Source organism: Trachemys scripta, chromosome 15, assembly GCF_013100865.1.
Source record: "Trachemys scripta elegans isolate TJP31775 chromosome 15, CAS_Tse_1.0, whole genome shotgun sequence".
NCBI lineage: Eukaryota > Metazoa > Chordata > Testudines > Emydidae > Trachemys > Trachemys scripta.
The window spans coordinates 30,336,354-30,360,499 of NC_048312.1; the positions used below are offsets into that span (position 1 = coordinate 30,336,354).

Sequence of the window (24,146 nt, forward strand, 5' to 3'; positions counted from 1 at the left end):
CCAGTCCTAGCCTTGTCCTAGGTCTACTATTAAACAAAAGCAATGAGTTCAGCAGTCTTGTTTGTGCAGGAGAGGTAGAGTGCAGTGTGGGAGCACTTCCCCTTTGAAACCGGAGCAATCCAGACATCAAAATGGCAAGCCAAGCCCTGGCATGGGTTATTAAGAGGTTAATAAATCTTTAGAGGTCACCTCCTGTCGGGAGTTCTCCAGACACTAATGCTATTAAAAGAGATACAGTGTTGCATCCCTAATGAGAGGCAGGAGACGGAAGAGGGCCCTAGAATCATTAGACTGCAAGATATTGGAGACTGCAGCCGAGGAAAATGCTGCATGAGGCTCTTTGTTTCATTTCTTGACCTCCGCCACTCCCCCACCCCCACTCCAACACACACACAGACACACACCTTGGCAGAAAATTCTCTTGCTGCAAATCAGTTTTTTCCCCAAGTCTAGGATTGCAGTGAAAAAAACCCTCCAGCCAGCATCTTCCAGGGAAGGCATGAGGCAGAGTTAAAGCGTTACTGTAGTGCTGCAATGCTTGTCCCCGCCTCTGGATACTTAGAGAGGCTGCTCAGAGCTGTGTGGCCACAAATCCAGGGCTCTTCTCCTAGGCAGCTCCACACAGGCCAGATGCCCCCTGCCCCAGCACAATCAGCCCTAAAGGAACACTCAGTCACAGCAGGCTTGCAGTGCTGAGGGCCAGGCCCTCGGTCCCTCTGAGGTCAAATAAGCTACTTAGGGAATTTCAAGCTAGTAACATCCCCCCTCTGCATCTTAAAGCTGCACCTTATTGGTCCAGGATATCCTTGGCGTGAGGAATCCCTGAGGATCCTGCCCCTTTACTTCTCCCAATCTCAAAAGGTTCCTGCAGCATGGCAACCCTCTCTCCTGCCAGAGAGAACTGAACACGTTCCTTGGCACCGTTTTGGCAACAGCTAGAGAATATGGGGACACATTGCATCAACGGATGCCTCCACAGCATGCCACCAGCCCAGTTCGCAAGAGACAGGTTCCAGGGTTCAGCAACAAAATGCTGGTGGGGAGGGAGTCCTTTCCCCTTTAAAGCTGGACTGAGAACAGGGACAGCTCAAGTTGTATAGTTCCATGTGAAATGTATCAGTGTGTTTGTATGAAGGAACCAATACAGTGTTGTAACAAGACTTTGGCCTTCTATAGTACTTTCCATCCAAGAGTCCCAAAGTGCTTTAGAAACATCAATGAATTGTGCTTCACAGCACCCCATGTTGTTATTGCCAGATGGGGAAACCAAGCAGAGAGAGGTGAAGAGACTTGCTGAAGGTCACATGGCAAATCAGTGGCAGAGCCGAGAACAGAAGCCAGCCCATTGCTCTAGCCAGTGGACAATAATCCTCTCTAATCTATACCATCTTTAACAGCAGTGCAACAGTCTGTATTCCTATGTTCACTGTTTTTACAAAACTATAATGGATTCTGTACAAAGTATGCCTTGTGAGGTATCATTTGAAAACTCATAATTTGCTGATCATTATTATCTTGGTAAAAATGTGTGCAACATTGTATGTAAAGTTATAAGATTCCACTGTATAATATTACTGAAACATGTTCCAAGTTAGAAAAACAGGCACAAACCAGTTCCTCAAAGACAAAAGGCAAACAGATGCCTCAGCCGGGTGACAACAAAATCAAATGGATTATCACCTGGTTAAGCAGCCATTCTTTGGCAGGAAAAAGGGTTAGAGCAAAATATCTTTTGGCAAAGAAACAGCTGAGGTTACCATCCCCACATACCTGCTGTCTCCTGAACCTCAGCTAGAGATGATTTTCAAAGAGAAAGAGAGCTATAAGAAAGGGGAACAGATGCCCCCAAATACTCCTCGCTTTCTCTTTGCTCACTGCATCAACAACACCTGAAGGACAAGGAAATTAACACTGAACTGGGGGAGGGGTCCTGGCTGAATGGATTCCAGCCAGTAAGACTGCTAGTGCATGTGGTGAGAGAAACCTTTGCTTTGAATTCATTTAGCTTGTTAACTTAGATATTAATTGTGTTTTATCTTTTATTTTCTTGTAACCAATTCTGACTTTTATGCCTCATTACCTGTAATCACTTAAAATCTATCTTTCTGTAGTTAATAAACTTGTTTTATTGTTTTATCTAAACCAGTGTGTTTGGATTAAAGTTTTTGGGAAACTTTATTTGGGATAACAAGATTTGTGCATATCATTTTCTATTAATGAAATGGCAGACTTTATATGAGCTTGTATTGTCCAGGAGGGTCTGGGCAGTACAAGATGCACATTACTGGGGGAACATCTGGGACTGGGAGTTTGCTGGTGTTAGCCTGCAGTGTAATTCATGAGTGGCTGGCTATAGCACTCCTACAGTATAGCTGGAATGATTTACATTCTGGAGGCTGTGTGTGAACAGACCAAAGTGGTAGCTGTCACAGCGAAGCAGTGTAAAAGACATCCCAGCTTGGGGAACTGAGGAGACACAGCTGTCCATCAGTCCAGCTTGTACCCTCGGGAACGTCACAAGCAGATCTGTGGCCAAATTCTTTGCTGAAAGTGGCTTCAGTTGAGATAAGACCAGGAGAGAATTCCACCTCAGTCCCATCACACTGGCAATTCAGAATCCACCTGGTTCCAAATGTGGATGCATGCAGTATTAACCCCTTCAACCCTGAATTCTTTGCTATGGGATGTAAAATGCACCATAAGATTTGTTTCAGGCAACACCCAAATTTAGGAAAGCATTACAGGTGGTTATGTCACACCCCCTCTCACTGCTACTAAGGAAAGAGAGTCATGAGAGAGTTGGAGTGCACCAACCCATTCTTTGGAGGGAACACATTCTCTACCCATCTTCCTCCCACCCTACCCCACCCCGGTTCAAGTCCTAGGGTTAGAAAATGCCATGCCGTTAGTGGTAGAGAAATAGGTTGCCCGGTACAGCCCAAAATGCTCTGTCTGTGGAAATATAAATCAAGCCCAGATATGATCCCAGCAGATTTGTATTGCTTGTGGACTCAAACAAGCAGCAATTTCTGCTCTGCTCTTGAGGGAAGACCCAAGTACTGGCAAGTAGTATGACAGTATGCATTCATTCCTGAATTAAACATTTAAACATTTAGGGCTATGGAAATTAGTTGCAGGCCTGGTACATTGCCAAAGAGGCCCCCACTATCACAGAGGTTGAGTATCCTGTGTTACAATAACTGCACTAGTATTTATTATTAAAGCATCATCATATTGCTTAGAGAGCATTTTTCAGCCATTAGTTTTCAGCAAGTTGTGCCAGAACAAAAAGACAGTCCCTGCCTCACAGAGCTTACAATCTAAGTACAAGACAAGAGACAACTGATGGGTACAGACTGACAGATGGGGGAGAGCCACAGAGCTCCAAGCACTTTACAAAAGAGGTAACTATCATGATACTGTTACATCTGGAGAAACTGAGGCACAGAGGGGCAAAATGACTTCCCGAAGGCCACACAGAGTCAAGAGCAGAACAGGGTACAGAATCCAGGTCTCCTGTCTCCCAGCCTGGTACACCATCCACTGAAGAAGGAGTTAAAAAAAATCACAAATATGCAGTGCTGTTCCGGTCCCTACGAACATCAATCCGCAGCTGCAAAGGTACTGAGCAGGAGCAGCTCTCCAGTGCCTTAGAACAGTGGTCTGCTCTCCAACTGATGGACACATCCAAGGAATACCAGCTGTACCAGGCTTTCCCTTTCCCCTCACCATCATGTCCTCGGTAAAGGACCATGTCTGGAAAATATACTGATTGAGCCTGGAACTAAGAGACACGCAATGGGGAAATACTGCAACCTAGTATGCTGGGACCGGAGCTACTGAGTGTGGCTGTGGTACTAGTGAAAGGGTTTGATTGGCTAGTAGGAGAGGATGGAGCAGGGCCGGCTCTAGCATCAGCATTCCAAGCACGTGCTTTGGGCGGCACTTCTCAAGGGGCGGCATTCCGGCCCTTTGGGGGCAGCTCTTTTTTTTTTTTTTTTTTTTTTTTTTTTTTGCTTCGGCAGCGGCACTCCCTTTTTGGGGGGGCAGCAAAAAACCCGGAGCCGGACCTCGGGTGGAGCCTGATTCAGAGGCATGCTGAAGTCAATGTGGCTGCTCAGTACTTCTCAGGATCAAGGCATATCCACAGAATAAATACAGGTCGGGCATTGTAAGCTTCCCTTTTACCGCTTCTCACCAAGGTGACTCTCCTTCCTCTGAAGAGCCGTGTCAGGATGCATCTTATCTCTAGTGACCATACATTTCCCTATCATGGTTTGCTAGTCCCTGATGGAGAAGCATCACTCTGTGCTATGGTGGTTTTTATAGCCCGGATCTAAGATGCTGTACAAATGTAACACACACTATTTAAACAAATAGATTGCACAGTCACGTATGCTGGTCAAACCAAATCAACCACATTTTAGGCCTGATTCTTCTCTCCCTTACACTGGCTTTACACTAGTTCACATCCACTGGGTTCAAATGAAGTTATTCCTGATATACACCCATGCAAGAGGAGACTCAGAACCTTTATGTTTTATTATTAAGTGTTTAGGAGACATAAGCAATATTAGCCCCTTGCACATGGACTGAAAAAAAATCCAATAAAGAAAAACACAGGGAAAGAGCCTCCTTGTTAAAAGTTTGATGTGAAACTGATCCTGCAAAGTGCTATAGGACCCACTGAATTTAGCCTCTTGCAGGGTGTGTGTGTGTGTGTGTCTCTTAGGTTATCCAGATAAGAGGTGGGGGACAGAAATAATTACACAGTGGTATCAGCATTTTATTTATGTCAATTGGCCTTTGCAATAAAAACTGATCAGACAATTCAAAGCAACATAATGCAACAAATACGTCTGCTCATCCACAGCAAAATCCAGCATCAGTGCGTCAAGGCACAGAGGGGTATGTCTGAGGGTTATTCAATTTACCACTGTGACAGGGTAGTAGCTCACCGCTGTGGCGCCTCCTCCTGTCATCTCGGGGAATTGGCTCAAACCAGTAGGGCGCCCCTTCGGGTGGCGTCCCGCCTGTCGTTCCACCTGCGTTGGGTGCGCGGACTTGCATCGCCCTCAAGGTACGGAGTCCTCTTCTGGAGCACTGTCCTCCAACAGTGTCCCTTTGTCCACTCTGGGGGGGAGGGGGAGGGGAAGTTAAACAACAGCCCCACACCCTCGAGTCCGATCCTCACTGTCCAGGACCTGGTGTGGTTCTGACCGGCCGCCCCCTGCGGCCCATGGCTGTGCATGGGGTAGCACAACAAACAAAGGGGGAAAAGGGGGGGAGACTCAGGCCCACCCACTACTCTGAGTCCTGGTCCAGAGGCCCTCGGGCGACAGTCTCACTGTCTTCCTTCTCCTTCCTCCTCTGACTATCCCTCTGGATCGCTTCCCCAACAGCCCTTCGGTACGCTAGGTCTCCTCCTCCCAGGCCTGCCGCCTAGTAGGCTATGGAGTAGGGCCTTCTCCCAGTCTCTCAGGCTGGCCTGCACTGCGCTGTCCATGGTGCTGGACTCCAAGCTCTGGAGACAGACAGACCTTCCCCTCTGAAGGCCTGGGACAGACTGACTGCTCCTGCTCTGGGCAGTCTTTTATATGGCTGAGGCGGGCCCTGATTGGCTGGCCCCAATCTGCCTTCTGATTGGCTCTCTGTAAGCCCTTCCCTGATTGGTTGGGCGGCTGCACAGGCGCCTAGGCCTGCTGCAGCCCACTCTCTCTGGGTGTGGGGCAATTGCCCCACCACAACCACCATTACTGGTAGCAGTTCATGTGTTGTTTCGCACCATGACTTCTTGGGTATTTTATTGCAAGAGGTAGATCCAACACATCTGAGAACCTATGCTTTGCAGAAGGAAACCTTCCTGCCCTGAAAAACATGACAGGGAGAAATGTATGTGCCAGACAGTGTGAGACTCCCTAGTTAAAGCACTTTGTAGGATTAGTTTCACACCAAAACTTTCAATGAGACGGCTCTTTCCCTGTGTTTTTCTTTATTGGATTTTTTTCCAGTCCATGTGCAAAGGACTAATATTGCTCATGTCTCCCAAACATTTACTAATAAAACATAAAAGTTCAGATTCTCCTCTTGCATGGGTGTATATCAGAAATAACTCCATTTGAACCCAGTGAATGTGAACTAGTGTCAAACCAGTATAAGGGAGAGGAGAATCAGGCCTAAAATGTGGTTTGATTTTGGTGTCCTGGGACTTTGACTCCTTATAATCTCCTGTGGCTGTTAAGGAGCAGTGAAACAAGAAGCATCTGTAGGGGGAAAGTGAACTGAATGCAGTGGGAAACCAGCACATTTACTAATGGCCCCAGTGCCAGCCCTGGTAAATTGGTTGTGACCCAGCAGAATAGAGATCTGTGACAGCTGTGAATCTGGACTGGGTCTCTGGCATTCCCTGATCACAGTTGTGCTGTTGTATCTTCTCAATCAGTGTTTTGACTAGGCCGCCATGTTGCATCACAAAGAATGTGTCCTGCTGCATGAAAAATATATTCTCTCAGAATGAAAGGCTGTGAAAGAACAGCACAGAAGCAGGCTGTGAAGCATATCTGCCCTGAAAGCCTACTGTAAAATGATAATACCTCATCCTGCACCTCTGCTTAAGTGCTGATTCCCAGCACATGCTCTCTCCCTGCTGCAGATCAGTAGGCAAGGCCTGCTCCCTTCCTGGCAGTGGCAAACTCCAACAGACCTGCAGAAAACTTCTCCTGCATCAGCAAGAATGACACCTCCCACCACCACCACCACCACCCAGTGAGATGCATGATTACTGACTGCACAGAGCTGCTTTCAGGAGGGTGAGAGGCAGAGACAACAGCTCTGCCTACAGATTGGGGGGTGGGAGAGGGGAGAATCAATGAGAAGGCAGCTGCAGTGACCTCAGAATGAGAGTCAAGGGAGTCCCTCAAACCTTTAATCAAAAAATGTTCAATGGCACTGTTAACCCCTTCTGCTGAGGGGCTAAATATGTGCCTAGGAAGCAGTTTGCTCCATTTCTGTTCAGTGCTTTGGAAAGGTGCTTTGGACTGACAAACCCCAGAGACTGAAGCCTTTATTCATGTATACAACAGCCCACACAAGGGACTGCCAACCGGGATTTTTTTATGACATGGACATCTCTCTAGAGGGAGCTAGATTGAGATCCACCAATCTGGGTTCACCCAAGCCACAGAAAAGCCAAACTGATGATAACAACTTTGGTCACAACCAACCCAAGCTGGATTTGAAACGGTGACCTGCAGAAGGAAGGCTCCATATCCTATTATGCATAGGTGCCGACTCCGTGGGTGCTCCAGGGCTGAAGCACCCACAGAAAAAAATAGGGGGTGCTCAGTACCACCAGCCACAGCTGTTGAGAAGGGCCCCTGGGCTGGCCGCCGATCAGCTGTTTGACAGGGCCCCAGGGCTGGCTGCCGATCAGCTGTTCAGTAGGGCCCCGGGGCTGGCCTCCAATCAGCTGTTTGGTAGGACCTGGGACTGGCTGCCAATAAGCTGTTTGGTGGCTGACGGGATACGCTCAGGAGAAGGCAGAGATGAGCCAATGGCAGGTGGGAGGGTAGGCCTCAGGGGAGGTGGCTGAGAGGAGCTAGTGAAGAGTGGGGGGGGCCTCGGGGGATGGGGCAGAAAGAGGCGGAGTGAGGGCGGGGCCTCGGAGCAGAGCAGGGTGGAGCACCCACTGGGAAAAGCAAAAGTCAGTGCCTATGCTATTATGACACCCCTAATCCACCCAGCTGAGGTGTCATAGGGAGCATCTGTTCACGTGCATGGAATGTCAGAGTGGGGAAGGTAGACAGGGCTTAGGGGACATGATGGGCAGACTGCCACAGCGGGTTTAAAAAGCAGGCAATGCCATGCTGGTGTGCCGGCAGTATGGTTATGATACAGACAGTCTCCTGCAGCGTTATGAAAGTACCACTACAAACCACCCATGCTGTGCTGTACATTTCAGGCAAGCTGCACCAGTCATATGGGCATTGGGATGTAGGTTTTCACATCAGCCTGTATATGGGGCTTGTGACAAATGGAGTCAGCCAAGACAAAATAGGCTGATGAAGAACCATAGAACTACACAACCAATGCCTGGCTCTCTCCCCTTGGTGAATGCAACACTAGGCAGGGAACACTGGCTGACACAGGAAATTCAGTGTCTATGCCAAGATGAGATCCGAAAGAAGACCTATTGCTTTGTCTCTCTCATGTGCACATATCAGTAGCTTCCTGCATACAGGCCTCATACTGCCATGAAAAACCTCCCCTTTCAGATCCCAGTTAGCTGCCTGCCACACTAGCGCAGAACATCCAGTTTATCTGAGCTTCCCGTCCTATCCCGACGTATATGGCACATCCATCAAACATCTCCCTTCCATGTTGGTAGGTCACCCAACTGAGCCACTGTTCGGACAGGCGCCTTCTTCTCCGCAGCCTCCTGGTGTTTCCTAGCTGCACTCATTGACATCTTTCTTAAGAGCTCACCTGAAACCATCCTTTCTCCCCCACTCTGCTGTGTATTATTTATATCGTTAACTGTAATTAGATATATAAAGAGCTTTTGGATACAGTTTGTATTAAAGATTCTTTACATTACTAGACAGAGCAGGATCTACTATTAGTGTATTTAATGGTTTCTGAGGCAGCCAGCACCATAGTGTCTAGGCTTAGTACATGCTTAAAAACAGCTTATTAATAGAGCCTGCCCACAATGAACAGCAAAGATAAATCATTCACCTCCCCAGCACCCTCCCAGATGCTCATTTACTACAGTGATGGGAGCCATCTAAGAACCTAGACAGACAGATTAGAGAGAAATCCCTGAGCAAAAGATCCCCTCGCACCATGCTCTGAAAGGCAAACTCTCTTGAGCTCCAAAGGAGAATGAGGAGGAGGGAATTACCCAACAGAGACCTCCACCCAAATGCCCTGCTTCCAGTCCTCAAGGCTGAGTCATAGCGATGGTCCACAAGATCACCTCAGTGAACTCAGTTGTAGCCACAGGACCTGATCCTGATCCCACTGAGGTAGACAGCAAACTCCCATTGACACTAATGGGAGCAGAGTGTGCTTTGCAGGGGCAGGGTCTAGCAAAAGAGTTATGGCTGCTTCAGGGTGGCGGCTTAGCAATCAACAGCCTGAGAGGTGTGCACTCTACCAAGTAGGAAACCTCCCACTGGGATGAGAAACACTCAGCAGTGTATTTGCAAAGATCATGCTAGGTTCATCGGGGCATATCTCCTTTAATCAATTCCCTGCCACTGCAAGAACATTGGGCATTGGTGCGCCTCCGTCCCTCCTGTTCTCTGCTTGTGGGACACAACAGTTTAGTCTCCTCACGGCTGTTATACTTTGGTCTAATTCTGGTTGTTGGGTTTCGTGTGCAAGTGCTGGGGGGTGTTGGTGTCCTGTGATGTGCAGGAGGTGAAATGAAATGATCTGATGGTCCCTTCTGGACTTAAACTCTGACTCTGTCTCTGTAACACAAAGAACAGCAGATGCTGAATGCGCTTAGTCCCAAACTCCAGGCAGCTTTGAGGAATTTGTGGTAGCCAGAAGCACAACAGGGCTGGCAAGGAACCTACCAAGAAATCTTGCCAATTATCAATTGCCATTGGCACCCTCAAGGCCTTTGGAAAGCACAGTCAATAAGGCCAGTCCAGAGAGGAGGAGACTGTGCAACAGGAAGTCCTGGGTTCAGGAATGCAGCCTAGCTGTCAGCAGCACTCACTCACAAAGCCTCATCACAGCATGGGCCAGTTTATCGTCTCCTGCAAAATGGTTAAAAATTCCGATGTGGGATGCAGCAGGCACTGACCCTCTCCCTGCCTTCTACAGGCTCAGTCAGAAAGATGCTGTAACTATCCCAGCTGCACAGCCTGGGCTTAGTAATAATAGCATAGTCCACAAGATGACCTCAAAGCATCGTACAAACATGAATTAATCCTTACCACACCACTATCAGGTTGGTAAGTAAGAACCCCATTTCGCAGATAGGGAATTTGAGGCACAGAGCAGCAAAGCTGGAAATAGAAGCCAGTTATTCTGACTTCTGCAGAGCTGATCAATGCTGCAGGTTTCTCACAGAGCAAAAGAAAAACAGTTTTCTACTACAGAGGCCAAGTGTTTGCTGGGGCTTATAAAGAACCCTGGCACACATCCGATCAAGAAGAGTTTATAAACTCTATGGGCTGAACAAGTTCAAAGAGGTTAAAAGCATTATAAAATAAAATAAGAATAATAGCCTAGCTCTTATATAGTGCTTTCCATCAGTAGATCTCAAAACACTTGACAAAGAGGTGAAGTGACTTGTCCAAGGCCACGGGCAAGGCCAGGAATAGAACTCCAGTCTTTTGAGTCCCTGACCCAACCCCTAACCACTAGGCAACTCTGCCTTCGCCTTACTACAGTAAGTAATTCAAAGTGCCTGCTTCTGATCTCAATGGAATGGAGTTACTCCTGATTCACCCCAGCTTGAATGAGAGGAGAATCAAGCTCTAATCTATACTGGCCAGTGTACATGTATTGTTTACAGCTAATCTGTAAGGACAGCAAAATAATAGCCTCACTATCTGAAGACACAGTAACAATCTACATACAATAAGTTTTCACATTTAGGTTTTTCAATACTTGCTTTGAAAGAAAAATTAATTGACTTAAAGCTTCACTTAGATATTGTTAGGTTGAAAAGGCATCTCAGTTACTTCTTCTATAAACCTTATTAGAATATTACAGTCATAAAACTACCATGTCTGAAAAGCAGGAAATTCTGTACCACATTCTCCACTGGCACTGTCATTGGATTTACGCTAGCCCAGAATCTGGCCTGCTAAGACAAGGCTAAGCGTATGGAAAAAATAAATGTTCAAAAAATCTGGAAATTCAGAGTTAAGGTTCCACAAACCCCCTTAGTTCTACCCCTTACCCCGTGCCCCAGAACACCCTAAACTGACTCCTAAAGACACTTAGGCCAGATTCTCTAAAATATTTTGGTGCCTAAGTCCAGTGGGAGTCAGGCAGCTAAATGCCTTTCTAGATCCGGGTTTTCTACTACCACATTGTACCTTTCCGTACTTCCCATTGTGAAACACATATCCCCTAAATATACAAACGACATTCACTATAAAGAGCCCATCCACCCAGCCACAGATGCTCCTCGAATGCACTGTCCCAGAATGAGCCAGACACAGTGTCTCAAGTCCTACCCTCCACGTACAGATCAAAGACCTTCCCTCTCACCTCACCTTCCCATTAGAGTCAAAGGACTGCAATATTTTCACATTTTACCATCTAACCACAACCTCCAAACACCTACCACTTTGTACCATTCCACCATCCTCTCTACGGAGAGTGGAAACAGTGCTATACTCATCCGCTTCTCCTTCCGTTGGGGGGCTGAGAAACAAATACCCTCATACAGCCACTATGGTCTCTGTGACTGTACACATCTCTACCTAACATCTCCACAGGGTACCAATCAACTACCACAGACTCACACCTTTCAAGGCCAGAAGAGACCGTCATGATCTTTAGTCTGATCTCCTCAATAACACCGACCAGAGAACCTCACCCAATAATTTCTGCATAAAGCCCATAACTCCTGTTTGAGCGATAACATAGCTTTTAAAAAGTCATCCAGACTTGACTGAAAGACTTCAAGTGATGGAGAATCCACAACATCCCCATGTAAGTTGTTCCAGTGGTTAACTACTCTCAGTGTTAAACACTTGCACTTTATCTAATATCTAATGCTAGCCGCAGACAACAGAGCACTGTACCTTATTCTCCAAAACAGGTTCTTGACCTTGCCAGTTCCACACAAAGAAGAACTCATGAGACAGTACCTGAAATACTTAGCACAGCTGCCCATCTATGCCAGAGGGCTGCAAGGTCTGGTAAGGAATGGGGAGGAGTTAAGGTGGTTTGTGAAAGCATAATCTAAACTTCCAGGCTTCTAAACAGCTTGGTGCTCTTTTCTTCCCCACAAATGTAATCTTGATTTACAATTTGTTGTCTTTCGAGTGCTTGTTCCTTTGGAGAGCAGTAGCATTCTAATAAGGTCTTCAGCAGAAGTAATTGAGACATCTTTACCACCTTAACTGTGTCTTTTTGTCTGGGAATAATTCCTTCCAAGATTTTAAGAAGCTCCTTTTTTCACTGCAGGGGAAGGGGAAGAGGAAAAGACTCGGAAATAACCCACTGGTCTTAAATCTACAGACTCCAAAGAAAGGATAGGAGTAACCAAACCAAATACCTCCCCTCATCAAACTGCCCCTGAACACAAGGAAGGAGGAAAAATTATACTAAGGATCAAAACCTAATAATGGTGTATTGGTGTATTCTGACCCTCACCACAGCAAGACATCATGGCAAGGGTGTTCGAAGTGCAGCTGTTGCAATGAAAGAAAACATGCCAGTCACGATGCCACAGTAAAGTTATGCTAAGCATGAAGATATGGGGCTGGAGGAAGTGGAGCTAGTCATCACTGTAAAAGTACAGGGCTGAAATAACTGTTACAGTCATTTTTATGGGACACTAATCACCTTGGTGCAGCAGCAAAGCAGTCTGGAATGAGCCTTAAAATGTGATTCTGCCAGGCTATAAAAATAGCCCCTTCTCAATCAACAGATCTACTTTCTGTATCAGTCACATTTGCTGACCAAGGTGACTAAAGCTTGTACTGCTTTTTACTTCTCTTATCCCTGCAGACCCAGCACAGATAGCTGAGACAGGGTTATCATACGTCCGGATTTTCCCAGACATGTCCGGCTTTTTGGTCCTCAAATCCCCGTCCGGGGGGAATTGCCAAAAAGCCGAACATGTCCGGGAAAATGCCGGCATCCCTGCCCCAGTCCCCTGCTTACCTGAGCGGCTCTGGCTGTGAGCTGCAGGCGGATTCCCCGCTGCGGCGGTGGCTGCTCCCCCCAGACAAATCAGCTCTGTGCAGCTGAAGAGCGGAGCTGCCCGAGCGCTACCGGCTTCACGGTTTGCCGGGCAGCCCCCAGACCCTGTGGCTGGGAGGGAGGAGGGGGAATGCGGGGCGCTCAGGGGAGGGGGCGGAGTTGGGGCAGGGACTTTGGGGAAGGGGTGGAGTTGGGGCGGGGCCTTTGAGGAAGGGGCGGGGCCAAGGCCCTGTGGAGTCTCCTCTTTTTTAAAACCTTAAATATGGTAACCCTAGCTGAGAGGGAGCTGGAATCTATTCCTTATTGGGCGTCATCAACAGAACTGTTTATTAAGTTCCAATCAGTGACACCTGTGCAAACCCAGTGATGGCCATGGAGGTTGCACATGTGTAAACTGAGGGCAAAATTCTTCCTGCAGAATTATTATTGCTGGTGACTGTATATGAGAAGGAAAAAGCCCATCAGGAGTTTGCAGAGCTGATATTTAAAAATAAGAGGCCTGATTCTCCTCTCACATTGGCTTCAGTCCAGTCATTCCTGATTTACATTGGTGTAAGAACAGAATTTGGCCTGATATTTTTTTACATGTGAACTAAGCAAATCTGATCTGTTTTTTTTCTGAATGAAAAAAACCAAGCATGTGACCTGAAGATTTTGCATTATTTTCTTGAACCTATGGACAACAAATACATGCTGCAGTATGATGCGACTTAAACTGGAAGCCCAGACTTCAGCTAATAGTCTTCAGGAACTTTCAGCAAGTAAAGAACTTTAGAATCATTTATATCTGCCTGGTATTGTTGCTGAAAAAGAATGGAAAGCAACAGGCTAATTAGATTTGCCAGTCCTGTCAATACTGATGAGAGCCACTGCTCAGATAGATGCCCAAGGGGAAGAAGAGAAGGACAGAAGATGAAGGAACATGAGACTTGCCTATTTATGCTTCCTTCCTGGATTTTGTTTCCTTTTCCTCTCTTGTGTGTCCATCTTTCTCCTCAAATTAACTGCTGTAAGGATGCTAAATGGTTTGAATGAGGAAGGGCTACTCTGCTAAAATGATAATATACTAGTGTTGTCAATTTCCCTTATCAAGGACTAGACTTTCACATCCAAACAAGCAGCATTCAGAGAACATCATGAATAAGGCTAAGATTTTGTCACGGATATCTTTAGTAAAAGTCACGGACAGGTCACGGGCAATAAAGAAACATTAATGGAAGCCCCTGACCTGTCTGTGACTTTTATTAAAAATATCCATGACAAAATGAGCTCAGCTACAGGGTCCCCCCGCTGCCCGCGACACCTGGGTGCTGCAGGGAGCCCTGCCGCCTGCAGTGGCCAGGAGCTCCATGGTACCCCTGATGCCCAAGTCGGCTCGAAGCTGCAGGGAGTGGAGTGGGGTGGGGTGGGGGTGTGTACTGCTTTAACTATACCTGGATAAAATGGTAAAACTTAATTTTTGTGTGTAGCCAAGGCCTTAAATACAGTCCATGGAGTTCCTGAATATAGCCCACTACTTCATTTTTAAACAGGACACTTTCCTGAAAAAGCATCATCAACTTCTACAGAGTCTACATTTAAAAAAATAGAAGTGTTTGGCCCTTATGGTATTGAAGAAAACCTTCCAAACATGAACTGACTGTAATCAATACAGTGCTGTCCTGCTGAGTCAGCAGACAGTTAGCTTCAGGGCCTTTGCAGTTGCTCAACTTTGCCAAGCTGCAGCAGAGTGAAAAGAGGGAACCCAACTCACTGTAAGAGATATGTAAAAGTATTTGGCAAATGTATTGTTTGATTAATTTCACAATATTCATAGAATAACTTATTTGACAAATTTTTCTGCAGTATTTGACCAACTGGTCAAATATTCAGCACATATTTTGTTCAACTAACACTGATGTAATTTTTCAAATAACATATTCTCTAAATGTTTTCCAGCGATTTGGCCAGCTCTAGTAACAAGTTACATTTTTTCAAATGCATTAACTAGAAAGGCTATTGACAATATGCAAGTCACTGTGTGCTCTGCAACAAGCTGGGCCTAAATTTTGCAGGTAGGATCCTGTATTTGTAGCAGCTTCATCTGAATTTAACACTTGAGGTTTAAAATAAATTAATGACAATGAATAATCCAATCAATGCACTAGTCCACACATTTTCAGTTTCTGATGAGCTGCAGAAGTTTGTACTGACAACCTGTCATAACTATAAAGGGAAGGGTAACAGCTGTCCTGTGTACAGTACTATAAAATCCCTCCTGGCCAGAGACTCCAAAATCCTTTTCCCTGTAAAGGGTTAAGAAGCTCAGGTAACCTGGCTGGCATCTGACCTAAAGGACCAATAAGGGGACAAGATACTTTCAAATCTTGGGGGGGGAAGGCTTTTGTTTGTGTTCTTTGTTTGGGAGTGTGTTCGTTCTCGGGACTGAGAGGGACCAGACATCAATCCAGGTTCTCCACATCTTTCTAAACAAGTCTCTCCTATTTCAAACTTGTAAGTAAATAGCCAGGCAAGGCGTCTTAGTTTTCCTTTGTTTTCTCAACTTGTAAATGTACCTTTTACTAGAGTGTTTATCCTTGTTTGCTGTACTTTGAACCTGAGACTAGAGGGGAGTCCTCTGAGCTCTTTAAGTTTGATTACCCTGTAAGGTTAATTTCCATACTGATTTTACAGAGATGATTTTTACCTTTTTCTTTAATTAAAAGCCTTCTTTTTAAGAACCTGATTGATTTTTCCTTGTTTTAAGATCCAAGGGGTTTGGATCTTGATTCACCAGGAGTTGGTGGGAGGAAGGAGGGGGGATGGTTAATTTCTCCCTGTTGTAGATCCCAGGGGGGTTGGAACTGTATTCACCAAGAGTTGGTGGGAGGAAGGAGGGGGAATGGTTAATTTCTCCTTGTTTTAAAATCCAAGGGGTTTGGATCTGTATTCACCAGGGAATTGGTGAAGGTTTTTCAAGGCTTCCCAGGGAGGGAAAAATTGAAATGGTGGCAGCGGAACCAGAGCTAAGCTGGTAGTTAAGCTTAGAAGTTTTCATGCAGGCCCCTACATTTGTACCCTAAAGTTCAAAGTGGGGATCCAGCCTTGATATGGTGGATTAGCGGTGGGATCATTTTTAAACCCAAAAGCCAGTGAGATTTTTTTTTCCTTCTAGCTGCTTGGAAAGCCGAGCTGGAGGTAGATAGATGCATATCTTATCTCTCTTTGCCTGAAGGCAGAGGTGTTAAGTTTTTTTAACAAGGTCTTTTGTTAAGAGAAGTGTTCAAGTAATTAGCAAACGACTGGTAAAAGGAATTTACAAGCTGAATTGTTTTTTTTTTTTTCTTTTTACATCCTCGGGAGTAGCTAGTTAGAAAGTCTCTGTTAACTCAGCAGCAGCCAGAGCTGAGAGCTTCCCAGTTTCAGTCAACTGCAGAGGGGGTGACCCAGCACAAGAAAACAGGAAAATGACTACCAAAGAAGTAGCTAAAAAATAGAACTGGCCAAACTAGAAGCAGAAGAAAATGAAAGAAAACATCAGAGACTGCTTCAATTAACAAAACTCGAGACAGAGCAGAGAGCAAGAGAAGAGAAAGCCAAAAAGGAGGCCCATGCAAGAGAGATGGAGCTGGAAAAAGCCAAAGAGGAGGCTCACAAGAGAACTATGGAGCTGAAAGAAAAAGAGATGGAGGAGAGAGAAAAAGAAAGGAAGCATGAACTGGAAGTAGCAAAGGCTAAGCAGGATGCACCAGCCAATGCTAACAACCCCCCTCCAGGTACCACTTCCCATCCCAGAAAATTCCCCACCTACAAGGCAGGCGATGATACTGAGGCCTTCTTAGAAAATTTTGAAAGGGCCTGCCTTGGATACAGCATCGCTGCAGACCAGTACACGGTAGAGCTGAGGCCGCAGCTCAGTGGACCCTTAGCAGAGGTGGCGGCTGAAATGCCTAAGGAACACATGAACAGTTATGAACTTTTTAAAAACAAGGCCAGACTCAGAATGGGGCTAACACCCGAGCATGCCCGTCGGCGGTTCAGAGCCCTAAAGTGGAAACCCGATGTGTCATTTACCCGTCATGCCTACCACATTGACAAAAATTGTGATGCCTGGGTATCAGGAGCAAATGTTAAATCTCTGGAAGATCTGCTTTCCCTAGTAAAAAATGGAGCAGTTTTTAGAGGGTGTTCCTGAGGAAATAGAAAGGTACATCCTAGATAGGAAGCCCAGAACTGTAACTGAGGCGGGGGAGATTGGAGCCAAATGGGTGGAGGTGGCAGAAAAGAAAAAAACTACCGTAGTAGCAGTTGGAGCGAATATCAGAAGGGGCAAGCCGAAACAAAACCTTACCACCGGGGACAACCCAAGGCCCCACCCACATCCCAAGGGAAACCCCAGACGCCTTCTCAACCCACCACACCAGTGCATGAACAGCCCAGAAGTAGGGGTTCTCACAGCAGAGCAGGGTAAGGCTGGTTCCCGGAGTCAAGGATTGGAGTGACCTAGCAGATCACCAGTCCAGATATCAAGAGAGGGGAACGTCACAATCATAGAACTGGCAGAAGTGAGGCTGGAGAACTTTTATGAGGCTGTTGGGAATTCTAATACCTGGGGAGGAGTGGGAGGCAGCTTGGGACTGAGGGATAAGCACATTAGCTGATATTTCTGCAAAAATATTAGCAGTGAAATTGTTAACAATGTTGCCATTTATGTTGCTATTGTTATAGTTCAGAATCAATACCACAGTGAGATGAATGGGGGTAGCTCACATCTGTCAAAGCTCTTAGAATCATAGAATGATAGAAGATTAGGGTTGGAAGAGACCTCAGGAGGCCACCCAGTCCAACCCCCTGCTGAAAGCAGGACCAACACCAACTAAATCATCCCAGCCAGGGCTTTATCAAGTTGGGCCTTAAGGATGGAGATTCCACCACCTTCCTAGGTAACCCATTCCAAATTCTGCAGCTGTGGAATCATAGGCCCTTGAAAATACGTTATGATTAAACACAATGCACAATCGTTCTACTCCTTTCAATCGAAAGGGTTGAGTAGGGGGAGAGCAGCACAGGTATCTGTCATTTTCAAGCCCTATTTTTATAAAGATGACCAACAAAAGGGGGAAAATGGGGTATGTACCTAATTTTTTGCTTCTTTAACATGTTTAAAGAAAGCTTGAAAGGAGTTTCTGTACATGTTTTTTGTTCTGCTTATTTTGTTAGAAAATACAAATATCTTAAGTATCTTATACCTTAAAAATATCAGGAATGTCAAGTTTCATCTTCCTTGATTTTGCTAAAGGACTCCACAGATGACTCAGAATATCTCAGTCTGAATAAAAATCCCTTCCTCTTCCTTTCATATCTTTGGTATCTATGTTGCCATAAATCTGCTATTCCTCCACTTATCCATAAAGTTCCCTGACAAGGCCTGAATTTCTAAGGTAAAAACAAGCCGGGGGGGGGGGGGGGGATAAACTTTTTTTTCTGGGGTGAAAAAAAATCTTTCATGCCTTCTTTAAAAGAAAAAAGGGGGAACCCAATATTTTTTCCCTTTACAAATCCCCTTTATTATGAGCTGTAGCCACAAGAGACTGCAGCTCCCAGCACATGTTGCTACAAGTGGTCTTTCATCAGGAGACAGGCACTATACAAAAACCTGAGATAGACAGATCCCTCTCAATCTGGACAGCCTCTTCTCGGGTCAAAATAAGAGCACTGCATACTGGGACCAGTTGTCTCCATCTGTCGCACCGCCATATTAGAGATGACAAGCAACTGCAATTTGTTTCACTTCATGCACGTTTGTGGTGGCTCTTAGAAAATTGTGGCCACAGCTTTTTCTATTGGAGGGCATGCACATACACCCTTCTGTGTGCATAATTGCATCTCCAGCAAGGTTACTAAAAGACACACACAAAATGAGAATTACTATTGAATAAATGCAAGGAAATAAGCTTCAGCTACTAAATTAATACCACAAACATTTCTAAGAAGCTCTGTAGCTGCTGTAGAGTCCCTTTGGCCTGATTACAGCTGAAACTGTTTTGCCAGATCCTCAGGTTGTGACTAAACGGTACCTGGTTTGCATGCATGCTATTTTCTGTATACTGCAGTTCATCTGTTGCTTGGTTTTCTTTTTGCCATCAGTGGCATTTTGAATAACTCCCTCATTAAATAACACTCCCATGAATCCCACATTTTATGTATTTTGAACATCCCCTCTCGAATTTGAATTAGGCACTCAGATACTGCAGTGAGGAGGGCTGCTCAACTACCAGATAAGTAGGTTCCATTTCCCAGTTTCTCATTAAGTCCTTAGGCCTTTGCAATAATTATCCTTCCTAAGCAAAGCACATGAACCTAAAGAGTGATTCTAAGGTTACTCCATGCATGAGACCGTATGTGTGTGAGAGAGAGAAATCAGAGGATTGACCATGATTGAGTCTGTGGGGTCTCAAAGGCTCTTTCAGTCCAGGCATTATTGGATAGGTTGTTGGGGCTGGAAACAGGACTCGGGGGTTCGTGTGCGAGGGGCTGGGCTCTAGAACTGTGGCAGGAGATAAGAGCTCCACTCTGCCTTGTGGACTGCCAGTGCCTCACAATACAGAGAGGTTACAAAACACTGAACTGCAAGTACTGTATTTCTTGCCTCCATAGGAGTGAGCATGAGTCCCACAAAGGATGGCTTTGCAGGAGCCCCAGTGTTTCTAGGTAGAGTAGGACAGCAAGAGCTCAATTGGTTACAGAAACACAAGATATGGAGGTAGAGCCATGCCCCACCAGCTAGATGATTTGTTGGGATTGCCCATACTAATCCCCTCTCCTTAGAGCCCCACGATGCATAGTGACTATAGAGACTTCCACAGATATGCTCCAGGAAGCAGCCACAGGGAGTCAAGTCCACAGCTGCTGTGCCCTAGTGTGCATTAGAGGTGGGGGGCAAAGGATACTGAAAGTAGGACATGAAGTATTGCACTTAATCTGCAGCAAGGGAGATTTAGGTTAGATATTAGGAAAACCCTTCTCACTGGAAAGGCAGTTCAGCTTGGAACAGGCCCTGGGGGGGGGTGGAGTCCCCATCACTGGAGGTTTAAGGACAGGTTGGCTCAGTGAGGGGCTGACCCTGATGACCTCTCGGGCCCCTCCAGCTGCACAGGGCTGTGACACAAGGATCCCTAAGGAAGCAGCGGGAACAGCCTGAGGGCCCAGAACGCAGGCGAGAGCAGCAGGCCCCGCCCGCCCCAGGCCGCAGGGCCAGGTGCCAGCGAGGCCCAACACGCCTCAGGGCAGAAGAGGGCCAGGGCCCAGCGTGCGCAGATGGCAGCCGGAGAGCCCGCGCGCACGAGGCCGGAGGAGGAGGGGTGCGATGTCCCAGCATGCACTGCGTGGAAAGGGGCGGCAAGGACGGGAACGGTGCCCCATCATGCAGTGGGGCAGGGGGCCTGATGTCCCGGCATGCACTGTGTCGGGTTTCCCATCATGCATTGGGGCGACAGGGGTCGGGAGCCTGCCTCTCCCGAGTCCTGGCTCCTCAGTCCCGAGCTCCCGTACTCACGATGAAGGAGGCCATGTCCGGGCCGGCCGCTGCGCCGGGCGGCTACTCACGGAAACCACCGCCCAGGGCCGGACGGTACCGGCCTCCGAGCACGCTCGGGCCGCTTCGGCAACACTCGGGCCCTTCCGCCTCCCCGTGTTCGGGGGGCTTCGGTAATACTCGGGCCTTTCCGCCTCTCTCCGCTCGGAGAGCTTCGGTAATACTCGGGTTTTTCCGCCTCTCTCCGCTCGGGGAGCTTCGGTAATACTCGGAGCCTTGGCAGGACTCTGGAGCGTTCGGGACGTTCCGGCTCCACTCGGGGCATTCCGGCTGCTACAGCTGGGACTTGCTCATGGGGCATGTTGGGGGCGTGGGCCACGCAAGCTGGAGGAGGCCTGTCCATGCGGGGTTGGGGCCGCCTGGCAGGGTCAAGAGATTTGTCGGTTTGTAAAGACCCAGGCAGAAGTTACCACTGCCCTTCCCCAGCCCCCCCAACAAACCCAACCCCCCTGAACTCAACCGGAGCCACAGCCCCCCACACCCGAACCCCCCAACTCAGCCAGAGACCCAGCCTCCCCAAGCCATAGCTCCCCCACTATAGTTAAGGCTACATTTTAGTCATGGCCAGATATTTTTAGTAAAAGTCCTGGACAGGTCACGGGCAGTAAACAAAAATTCACAGCCTGGGACCTGTCCGTGACTTGTACTATATACCCCTAACTAAAACAGGGGCCGTGGATGTTCGGGGTGGGGGGAATCCAGGGACACCACAGGGGCAGGGAGGCAGGCAGTGGCACGCAGCCTGGGACCCCCACTGGTGCTGGGGAGGGTTGGCGGGGCTGCCAGGCTCCCTGCACTGCTCTGCGTGTCTCTGCAGCTCCAAGTCCTAGGGGGAGGGAAGGCCAGGGGGCTCCCTGGAGTCCCCACATTGCCCCACCATGAGCTGCGGGGGTGGCACGCGGCGCTCCCTGGCCCCTCCACCTAGAAGCTGCAGGGACATGCCAGCCGCTTTGCTGCCCCGCACCCCAACGTCCTGCCCCAGACCTGAGCCCCCTCCCACATCCAAACTGCCCCAGCAGCAGCCGGTGATCTGCTTGGGCAGCCCCGGAGCCAGCAGCACTGGCCGCTGAAGGAGTCACGGAATCCATGACAGACATGCAGCCTTACCTATAAATTGTGCCGGTAACACTGGTGAAGAATGTGGCAACCTAGGTTGTTTGGACTGAACTGATTAAGCCTTATACAGCAGTTGAACAAAATATTTGTGCCCTTCTGTATAAGGCTTAATCAGTTCAGTCCAAACGACCTAGGTTGCTGCATTCTTCACCAGTATTTCCCGCACAATTTAGGGCACCCCCCCCCATACCTTACTGAGGGTACAGGTGGGCTGCCCTAAATTGTGCGAGTTACACTAGACCCAATCCCAAAATCCCAGAACCCCCCACTCCCAGACCCCCCACCTAGCCCCAGCCCTCCCCACTCAACCCCAAAACTCCAGCCTCAGTGTCCCACACCCAGGGACAGGCCTCAGCTGCCAGCCCATAGCCCCATCCGTTCGGCTGCAGAGCGCGGTGGCCGGAGGTACTCTACTCCAGCGGGCTGCAGAGAGCATGTGCGGTGTGAGTGGTGAGGGGGGAAAGCTTCCTGGCCAGTGAGCCTCAGCTTGGCCCAAGGACCTGACTAGAGAGAGAGAGGAGTTCAGTCCCCTTGGCCCGTCCCAGCTCTGGCCTCTCTGAGGCTGCCCGCAGGGCCTGCGCGTGAGGGGCACGTCTGCCAACCACAGCCTAGACCGAGACCCACCCAACTCGGTTCAGCTCTTGTTGGGGCTGAGCTAGATCTTGCTCTTTAGCTTCGCTTTTCTAGTAAATATCCCTCCCCAAGCCCCACACCCCTCTCTTCTCCTGCCCTGCACTCGTCTCCTTCCATCGCCTGGAAAAAATACTGGCTGCTTTAAAACAGCTGCTGTTCAGTTTCACCCCAGGCATGTAGCATGTCAAGAGCAAAGCCCGCTGTAATCCTTATTGGGCTGCAGAGGTGTTTTGTATCTGAATTTCCCCCAGAAATAGTTTTATTCAAAGACAGTTGATTATGCTCAGAGATCATTCCCTCCCCCCACCCCCCCTTTTGTGTGTGTGTGTGTGTTAAAAAGGCAGTAAGAATTCATGCCCAACTGTCCCCCTTGCCTTGACTGATGAGATAGTGCAGGGCTGAGTTGTTGTTTTCTTTGTGTTAAAATTTAAATAAAACTTAAAAAAAAACTGATCAGTGATTGGGGGATAGGGGGTTAAAAATGTTAATAAAAATGCTAAGTCATGCCTCTTGCAGTAGAATAGAAACATTTAAATAATGCAGCTGCCAGGCTCTGCTGTCTCTCATGAGCAGCTTTGAGAACGTATAGGTGTATAGAATCCCCAGGATGGCTCCCCTAGTGAATTAAAAGAAACAGGATTTCAAGTTTAACAAAAAAAAAAAAAAAACCATGCAATAAGAGCCCTTCAGCCATCAAACCTAGTTCTTAATAGGAATTTCATAAAGGGAAAATCTTGTGTAGATCAGCCTTGTAGCTGAGAAAGCAAAACACTGTTTAAAAAATGACGGTGCATTTGCCATGTTTTAGAGGTGGGGCATGTATTCATGATTTTGTTGTTGTTGTTGTTACCCTTTTTGAACCCAACAGCTAGTCAAAAATTCAGGGGCTAGTAAGATTTCTCCTCCTAACCAGAACAATCTACTGATAGTCAGGTATTTCTTGAATGCAGCTTTGCACACTTACAAAGAATGTACAGTCCTGTGTCCCTGAATGCAGAATGAACGGACTAGCAGGAAACAGCACCAAAACCACTCTGTTCTGCCTGGACCCCTGACCCCAAAACAACTCCTCAGGCTTCCTCCAGGGGCATGTGCCATGCTTTCAGCTGCTCCTCCAGACTGGCTCTGTCACTCTCTAGTTCTTACACCTCCCATTGCCCCTCTGTCCAGCTAGACCAGGGGTGGGCAAACTTTTTGGTGTGAGGGCCACATCGGGGTTCCAAAACTGCATGGAGAGCCAGGTAGGGAAGGCTGTGCCTCCCCAAACAGCGTGGCCCCCACCTGCTATCCCCCACCTCCCGCCCTCTGACTGCCTCCCTCAGAACCCCTGACCCATCCAACCCCCCCTGCTCCCTGTCCCCTGACTGCCCCGCCCCATCCAGACCCCCTGGGACTCCCACACCTATCCAACGGCCCCCTGCTCCCTGTCCCCTCTCTGCCCCCTGGGATCTCCGCCTCCTTATCATGCCACTCAGAGCACCAGGACTGGCAGCCACGCCTCCTGGCCAGAGCCAGCCATGCTACCACACAGTCTAGAGCACTGGGGCAGGCTGGCGGCTCTCACAGCCCCACCACCCAGAGCGCTGGCGGCACGGCGAGCTAAGGCTGCGGGGGAGGGAGGACAGCAGGGGAGGGGCCAGGGGCCAGCCTCCCTGGCCAGGAGCTCAAGAGCCAGGTAGGACGGTCCCGCAGGACGGATGTGGCCCGCGGGCCATAGTTTGCCCACCTCTGAGCTAGACCAAAACTCCTGGTTGGGTTCACAAAACCCTTTTATTAAATGAAGGGTGTGTTCAGTCTCTGAAGTTTGTGTTCTCTGCAGTCAACAATCCCTCTTAGCATAACAGGATCACCACTGACTGAATTGTACTATCAAGTGCTGCCCATGCCAAAACTGAGTAAATGCTTGACCGTGTTATATATT

At 47.8% G+C, this 24,146-nt stretch overlaps 1 protein-coding gene across 3 annotated transcripts in view; it reads right to left on the reverse strand.

Annotated features, from left to right (window-relative positions):
* Positions 1 to 20,577, reverse strand: part of LOC117888163 — a 64,897-nt gene extending 44,320 nt beyond the window's left edge. Inside the window, exon 1 of one of the 3 annotated variants that reach the window (XM_034791343.1) lies at positions 20,438 to 20,577. In XM_034791343.1, the coding sequence (XP_034647234.1) occupies positions 20,438 to 20,452 (15 nt within the window). In that variant the 5' untranslated portion in view covers positions 20,453 to 20,577. Of the gene's footprint in view, positions 1 to 4,958; positions 5,073 to 18,131; positions 18,217 to 20,437 lie in introns of those variants that run through there. The other 2 variants (XM_034791341.1, XM_034791342.1) reach the window with 2 other exon arrangements.
* Positions 20,578 to 24,146: the final 3,569 nt, after the last annotated feature.